Raw genomic sequence first — 8,837 nt, 5'->3', positions numbered from 1 at the left:
CAAACTTTAAAATGCCAACACAGAGTCAACTCAACATTGCAGAAAACATACAGTGGTAGCTGCTGGATGGCAGAGGCAAAAATAGTTACTTAATATGGTGAAAGAGAAAGAGAAAGAGGATGAGAAAGAGGATGAGAAAGGGAAAGAGAAAAAGAGAAAGAGAAAGAAAAGAAAAGAAAAGAAAAGAAAAGAAAAGAAAAGAAAAGAAAAGAAAAGAAAAGAAAAGAAAAGAAAAGAAAAGAAAAGAAAAAGGAAAAAAAAGAAAGCGAAAGGAAGAAGGAAGGGAGGAAGGCGGGGGAGGGGGATAAGGTGGGGAGAGAAATAGGAAGAAAGGGAGGAAGGGCGGACGGTAAAGAAAGGGAAGGAAGGAAGGAAGGAAGGAAGGAAGGAAGGAAGGAAGGAAGGAAGGAAGGAAGGAAGGGAAGGAAGGAAGGAAGGAAGGGGGGGAAGGAAGGAAGGAAGGGGGGGAAGGAAGGAAGGAAGGAAGGGGGGGAAGGAAGGAAGGAAGCAGGCAAGCAGGCTTCGGGGAGATGCCACATAATCTCTTGGGAAATAAGTTTAACATTCACACCACAGAAGGCTTCAAAGAGGATACAATTCAGGAAGCCATGGAATAGTAGACTAAGAAGCACCTATGGTGAAACACTCTATATGCCTTTCCCAAACACACATGTAGAAACATAAATGTAGTTCTCAAAAATACTGAGACGCCATGTTTTAAATCTTTGCAGGATGTAAGGTCCACTCAATTTTTCTACTTTTATTTGAACACAAAATATTTAATTTTTTGCATGTAGAGAATAAGAGGTAATTATTAGCATGAAAAAGGAGAAAGTATTTATAATCAACATTACGAAGAAAGCAAATTACAAATACCAGCCTACTCACGTGAAAATCTTTAATGTTTATGTTGATGCATATCTGAGTGCTTATAATCAAATCAAAGTGTGCAGTAAAAAAAAAAGAAAAAGAAAAAAAATGGCAGCTTAAGAAAGTTCCAGTGTTTCAAAGAAAGCGCTTTTTTTTAATGTATATACATGAAGAAAATTTAGTTGTATCATAAAATAAATGCAGCACTGTAAGATAAAGGAAGACTATTATAAATGGAGTTTTGGCCTTTCCCCCCCTACAAGCTGCAACCATCTTTAACCTGCTGAACGTAACCTCAATGGATATAGGAGTTTTTTGTTTTTCTTTTTTTCTCCTATTCAGTTCACATTTCAGGCTGTTCAGCAGATGCCTGGGAGTCTGGTGATTCAAATCGCTGGTGAAAGTTTGTTCTCTGTTTCCTCAATTTTTCAGGAGCTTTTCTCCATAAAATGATCTCCTAGTAAAACAAATGCAAGACATCGACAAATTAATATTCTCATATTATGCCTTAAGTTTTCACGATGGAAATAATGCCATTTCAATATTTACTATAACAAAATTAATTTTTCTCCCAACAAAAGCTGTTCTCTTTGCTGAGTGACCTACTTTCTTCCAATTCTAATCTCGGACCACTCCTTCTGCCAATCCTCCCCCCCCGCCCCCACCATCAGCACCTATGCACACCACCACCCCCAATCCAGAGCACCACAGCACAAAGTTCTAGCTATTACTGCTTTAAATAATTCCTAAAATCTACCCTTTGGTTTGCTATCACTTGCCTTTATCCAAGTTCAAACCCTGTCACTTCAACCTTAGACACTTAAAAGAGCTTCTGGGTAGATGGCTCTGCCTCCAGTGCCTGAGGCCCCTTTCTAGCCCATCCTTCCAATCACGACTAGATTCGTCTAAAACACTGCTTGGATTGCACTTCAGGAGTTCTCAGCACCTCTAGGATAAATCTCCAACCAGCATTCAAGGTCCTTCTTAACCTTTATCCAACCTTTGCCAACATCACTCCCCCCACCAGCCAAAATGAGTTAGCTCTCTGCTCCCAATGCACTCCAAATAAACCTGCCCTACAACTTCTATATGTTTTTCAAATACTCATTCCTCTGCCTATTTAATCTTACCCTAACCAATACATCCTGAGTCTCTTTTAAATTCCTAAAATTCAAAAAAATCCTATAATTATTTGCTTCATAAAGTCATGACAGGCTGTTTATGTTGGTTACCAAACATCCAAGTGAATGCCCAAGGGAAGCAAGGTACTTATTCCATAGGGCTACACATGCAACATTTTGGAAACTATAAAGTTTATATAATCCATCTTGACTTACAAATTACCTATGTTTAATTATACAGCATTACGGCAGTATCAATGCAAAAGGTTTTCTCTCTTCTAAATTATTGTCAAACTATTATTTAAGTTTTTTGTTAGTTAATTTAGGGTTATATCTAGGTGGCTCAGTCGGTTAAAAGCTGACTCTTGGTTTCGTTTCAGGTCATAATCTCACAGTTTCTTGAGTTCAAGCCCCACATCGGGCTCTGCACTGACAGTGTGGAGCCTGCTTGGGATTCTCTCTCTGTCCCTCCCCTGCTCATGCTGTCTCTGCCTCTCAAAATAAATAAATAAACTGTAAAAAAATTTTTTAATTATATAATTTTTCTTTTTCTGCACATATGCAATGTGAGGACCTTGAAGACAAAGTATAAAAAGTAGTTTTTGTATTCTTCACCATACTCAGCCAGAATGATTTCCTTTTTAACTTCATTTATTTTGAGAGAGAACGTGCATGCACACACATGTTCAAGGTAGGGAAGGGCAGAGAGAGAGGGAGACAGAATCCCAAGCAGGCTCCATGCTGTCAGTGCAGAGCCCAACTCAGAGCTTGATCCCAAAAACTGTGAAACTACGACCTCAGCTGAAATCAAGAGTCAGAGGCTTAACCGACTGAGCCACCCAGGCGCCCCAGCACAGAATAATTTCTAATTTAGTTTTGAATGCTCAACTGACACTCAAGTATTTATTAATCTCATTCAGAATACAAAAGACCATTCCAATCACAATCTTCACTGAAAATTCACCAAAGGCTTGCAATTGATCTTCAAATGAGAACAAGTTTTATGGTAAACATTATATATAAAAAAAATTATTAGATTTGGGTCATCTCAAGTACATTTACAACAAAATGGAAATCCAGAATCCATCAAGTTAATGCAATCATTCAAAGTGATAATGGAAAAAAAAAAAAAAAAAAAGAGGTTAGAGTGGGAGAGAGCCAAAGCATAAGAGACTGTTAAAAACTGAGAACAAACTGAGGGTTGATGGGGGGTGGGAGGGAGGGCAGGGTGGGTGATGGGTATTGAGGAGGGCACCTTTTGGGATGAGCACTGGGTGTTGTATGGAAACCAATTTGACAGTAAATTTCATATATTAAAAAATAAATAAATAAAAAAATAAAAAAAATAAATAAAGTAAAAAAAAAAAAAAAAAAAAAAAAAACCTCAGAGTTACGTGAGAAGATTGACATGAGCTAAGACATCATAGAAATTTTATTGAACCTTGTAAATTTTATTAGGGAAGCACTTTTGGAGTAAAAGTTGTGTCAGCACTTTCATTTCCATCCCCATTTTTAACATCTATAAAACTTAAGAACTCTAAAAAAAAAAAAAAAAAAAAAAAAAAAAAAAAGTGATAATGGAAATCTACATTTTTTGATAAAGGAAAGATATTCAAGACACTATTCAGTGAAAAAGCAAATTAAAGAACAACACACATAATATGGTCTAAATACACATATACAAATTTGTCTGGAAAACTTTGTTGACCTTTACTTCATTCTGTTCTTTACTGCCTGACTTTTTTTGTTTAACAAACAATAGGTATTATTTTTATAAAAAAATACAAAACCTTGGGAATGCGAGCTTGTGTAGCCACTCTGGAAAACAGTATGGAGGTTCCTCAAAAAACTAAAAATAGAACTACCCTACGACCCAGCAATTGCACTACTAGGCATTTATCCATGGAACACAGGTGTGCTGTTTCGAAGGGACACATGCACTCTCATGTTTATAGACGCGCTATCAACAATAGCCAAAGTATGGAAAGAGCCCAAATGTCCATCGATGGATGAATGGATAAAGAAGATGTGGTATATATATATATATATACAATGGAGTAGTACTCGGCAATCAAAAAGAATGAAATCTTGCCATTTGCAACTATATGGATGGAACTGGAGGGTATTATGCTAAGTGAAATTAGTCAGAGAAAGACAAAAATCCTATGACTTCACTCATATGAGGACTTTAAGAGACAAAACAGATGAACATAAGGGAAGGGAAACAAAAATATAAAAACAGGGAGGGGGACAAAACAGAAGAGACTCGAACAAACTGAGGGTTACAGGAGGGATTGTGGGAGGGGGGAAGGGCTAAATGGGCAAGAGGCACTAAGGAATCTACTCCTGAAATCAGTGTTGCACTATATGCTAACTAATTTGGATATAAGTTTAAAAAAATAAAAAATAAAACAAGTTAAAACAAAAAAAATACAAAACTTCCAAGAGAAAAATAAAAATGCTGCCAAATGATAGCCCATTCTGGTGTTCTGCAGAATGACAGGGAACAAATCTATCCCAACACTATTCCACTCACACTTGCTTTCCTAGCATATTCATAGAAACCCCCACTTGCTCAGTACTATAAAGCGTAGAAAAGTGAGTACTTTCCAGGTGTTTCTAGAACTGCCATAGAACAAAACATCAGCCTGGGTTGTGCCATACCTGCTGCTTGAAATACCTTCTGTCTTCCTCATCAACAAGGACTAGATTCAAGAAGTACCTTACTGAAAATTTTTTGTTCACATCTCTCATTGTTGGAGTTGGGTCATATCCCGCTAAAAATAATCTTATTGGAATTGATTCACCTGAAAGAAAAGCAATTTCCATTTAATTCTAAAGAAGCATTATAAAGAAGACACTAACACTTTAGCTCTTCATGAGACGGCAGCATAACAGAAAACTTTAAACCAGGGTTTCTCAGACTTAGCACTACTGACATTTTGGGCCCAATTATTCCCTGTTGTGGGTGAGGTCCTGTGCACCATAGGAGTTTAAGCATCATCCCTGGCCTCCACTCACTAGATGTCAGCAGCACTCCCCAAGTGTGGCAACCAAAAATAACTCCGGACAACAGCAAATGTCCGGGGGGGGGGGGGGGGGGGGGGGGAAGCAAAACTATGCAAGATGAGAACCACTGCTCTGCAGTTGGAATACTGGATTCAGATCCCAGTTCTACAACCTACTGGCTGTGGGACGTTGGCCAAGTCACTTAACCATTCTGTTTCAAGTTCCTCATCTGTGAAATGTAGAATACCAGTAATACCCATCTTGTAGAGACTTTGTAAGGACCATATGAGTTAATATATGTAAAAAGCTTAGAATGGTACCAACAGATATGTCCTATTTTAGTAGTTTTGTTATTCTTTCATGAAGTTTACCATAATTTCTAACCACGTGTATAATTTCTTTAATACGTATTAACTAATTCATCCAAAACAACAAATGCGTTCAGAATGAGGATTGGTCATTCATTACCAAAAAGACTACTATTCGGATTCTCAAAGTTTCTCCTTTCCTAAGGGTAACTATTTGCATATTCTGTTAAGTCCTTTTTATGTAATACTTTTCTTGTGCACATCTATTTCCTGGAAGATATATGACCTATTACTTTACATAAAAATTTGTGGCTGCTGAAATTTTACAAAATAATGTTGCATCACAGAAGTGCACACACACAGGTCTTGAAGCTAGAAAGGCCTGGGCTCTAACTCCAACTCTGCAATAATTAGCTATTGAAGGAAACCAAATTATTGCACCACAAAATCTACCTCTTGGACATAAAATTATTTTGAACTGCAGGCAATTAGGAAGCAGCAAAAAGCAGAAAAGGCTCCCCATTTTCTGCCTAAAGGCAGGATATAAATTCTCCTTTTAATGAAGACAGAGTCTTACCAGCCCAGGGATGGCTGATAAAGAATCCACAAACAAACCTTACTCCATTAGTTTCCTCCCATATATTTACCTTCCCACAGTCTGCCCTACCTTTGGAAGCCTAAAATTGCTCTGCTTTCCTTTGTCTGGTCATCTCTCCAAATTTATTGTTCTTTTGAAGATGTTATATAAGCTGAAATTTTAAGCCACTGTTTTTTTTTTTTTAATTTTTTTTTAGTGTTTATTTTATTTTTGAAAGAGAGAGAGAAAGAATGCAAGCAGGGGAGGGGCAGAGAGAGAGACACACACAGAATCCGAAGCAGGCTCCAGGCTCTGAGCTGTCAGCACAGAGCCCCATGCAGGGATCACGAACTCACAAACCATGAGATCATGACCTGAGCCAAAGTTGGACGCTTAACCAACTGAGCCACCCAGGCGCCCTGCCACTGTTTTGAGCTATTTGTGTTGAGGTTTCTCCTTTATGATGTCCACTGCATCCATTAGTAAACTTTTTTTTTTCCGTTATTTATCTGTCTCTCTGCTAAAGGGTCCCAGCTGAAAATCTAAGATGGGTAGAGGTAAAGTTCTGCTTCCCCTACACTATATCACCTTTAACAAGTTTTTTAAAGCTCTTTGCATCTCAGCTTCATCTGTGGAATAAGGAATACCATCACCTAACTTAAAGGAAACATTATACCATCACCTAACTTAAAGGAAACATTAGAGCACCTCAGAGTATAATGCCTCATTTACAGTTGGCACTCAGTAAATGAAAGCTACTTTTTTTTAAGTAATTACTAACAGAGTGAGAAAAAAACAAAGACATAAATTTAAAGTGATAAATCCTAGGGCGCCTGGCTGGCTCGGTTGGTGGAGCATGCTACTCTTGATCCTGGGGCTGGTAAGTAAGTTCAAGCCCCATGTTGGGTGTAGAGATTACTTTAAAAAATAAAAATCTTAAAAAAATAAAATGATAAATACTGGCTTCATTATCTTGGATACTGAAGATAATAATGGAACTGCTAGTTTTCTTGGATACTATAAGGACTACAAAATCCCACAGAAAACCCCACAGAAATTAATGCTCAGCTATACTGTAACTTGTATTTAATGAGTAAAAAAGACAAACTACTCTAATAGAAGACAATCAAAATATTACAAATTCAGAACTAGAGAATATATAAATGTCTCTTCTAAATACTAAATTTAAACTTAGTAAAAAAAATCAAACCTTATTTCGGACCAGGAAATATCATTACAGTCATTCAGTATCTATACAAAGATGACCTTAAAAACAGTATTTTAAGAATCGTTTTAAAAATTCATAAATACTGGGGTGCCTGGGTGGCGCAGTCGGTTAAGCGTCCGTCCGACTTCAGCCAGGTCACGATCTCGCGGTCTGTTGAGTTCGAGCCCCGAGTCAGGCTCTGGGCTGATGGCTCGGAGCCTGGAGCCTGTTTCCGATTCTGTGTCTCCCTCTCTCTCTGCCCCTCCCCCGTTCATGCTCTGTCTCTCTCTGTCCCAAAAATAAATAAAAAACGTTGAAAAAAAAAAATTCATAAATACTTCTATACTAAAAATTTTCAAACTAAATACTTTCAAACTAAACTTCCATGAACACTATCTGCACTACCTATCACAAAAAGTAGTACATGGAAAGTATGTTATCTTACCTTTTACTGGTGCACCATCCATTATTTCGTATTTAGCAATTGTTTCTGTTTCTGTGGTGGTACTGGGTCCTAGCACAATAATGTAAATGACATTACGTTAACTATTTCCAGAATATAATTTCCAGCCTTATAACTTCTTATTTTCCAGCTACATTGAGTATTAATTTATCTTCCCATTTTGTGAAAATGTAATTCATTCTCTTCTATTTCTCCATGTACATTTATTTAATCTACTTATCACTCAACTGAATGATTCACTCCCTTCTTCCCAAACACATAGTTCAGAAAGAATATTCTTCATAGAGTTCCTTCAATCATTTCTAGTATCTACCAAAATAGAAACTAACAATGCACATCAGAAATAACCACTGACATGCAGTTTTCTCTGCAACATCCAAATTGTTTTCTTTCATAACACAGAGAAAACATCAAACTGAGTACCTGATTGACATAGTTCTTTTAAATTTGGGTATTTATCTTCTAAGAGATTATTTGATCCCAGAGATTTTTAAAAAGTCAACGATACGGTAAGTGAAAAAAGTATACGAAAGCATATATTAATGATCCCATTGTTCTAAAATACCCACAATATGCAGGCTACATCTTCTGAATAATGAGTACAGATTATTTTTTATTTAAACTTTTATAGAATCAGACAATTTTTATAACCAGAAAAGGTATTTAAATAATTTCTTTTTAAACAAAAAGGAACCCAACACTTTATTTTAATATCTTTAAATCACTTAAACTTTTATTAGTAGGTGAAAATGGAGATTAAGATATCACAGATGTTTCTAATTATGACTACAATTATAAATTCTTAAAAAGTGTCGCCTAGGGGCACCTGGGTGGCTCAGGTGATTAAGCATCCGACTCTGGATTTCAGCTCAGGTCATGATCTCACAGTTCTGGGAATCGAGCCACATGTCAGGCTCTGCGCTGACAGCACAGAGCCTGCTTGGGGTTTTCTCTCTCTCCCTCTCTCTGCCCCTCCTCTTCCCACATGCTCTCTCTCTCAAAATAAATAAATAAACTCACAAAACAAAGTGCTGCCTAAAATTATTTTCAGCAAAAATCCAACAAAGGAGACAAATCTATACACTAATTAAAATTAAAGAGCAGTTATAAATAATTCTGGGGCAACTGGTCAGCCATCTGGAAAAAACTAAAGTTGGATCCATACCTCATATCTTAATCAAGACAAATTCCAAAGAAATTAAAAATTTAAACAAAATGCCCAAACTATATTATTTTAGGAGAATCAAACACAGACAATTATTTTCAGAACCTCAGTGTGAAA

At 36.9% G+C, this 8,837-nt stretch overlaps 1 protein-coding gene across 4 annotated transcripts in view; it reads right to left on the bottom strand.

Moving 5' to 3' along the window:
* Positions 1-735: 735 nt before the first annotated feature.
* VPS26A (VPS26 retromer complex component A) overlaps positions 736-8,837 on the bottom strand; it is a 33,333-nt gene continuing 25,231 nt past the window's right edge. For all 4 annotated transcript variants that reach the window (XM_058696544.1, XM_058696543.1, XM_058696545.1 and 1 more), the window contains 3 exons: positions 7,538-7,606; positions 4,656-4,798; positions 736-1,327 (listed from right to left, as the gene is read on the bottom strand). In XM_058696544.1, coding sequence (XP_058552527.1) covers positions 1,214-1,327; positions 4,656-4,798; positions 7,538-7,606 — 326 coding nt within the window. In that variant the 3' untranslated portion in view covers positions 736-1,213. The remainder of the gene's footprint in view (positions 1,328-4,655; positions 4,799-7,537; positions 7,607-8,837) is intronic.

This window comes from Neofelis nebulosa, chromosome 13 (assembly GCF_028018385.1).
Source record: "Neofelis nebulosa isolate mNeoNeb1 chromosome 13, mNeoNeb1.pri, whole genome shotgun sequence".
Classification (NCBI taxonomy): Eukaryota; Metazoa; Chordata; class Mammalia; order Carnivora; family Felidae; genus Neofelis; species Neofelis nebulosa.
Note: the sequence above shows the minus strand (reverse complement) of the source record. Positions and strands in the feature narration are given on the sequence as shown.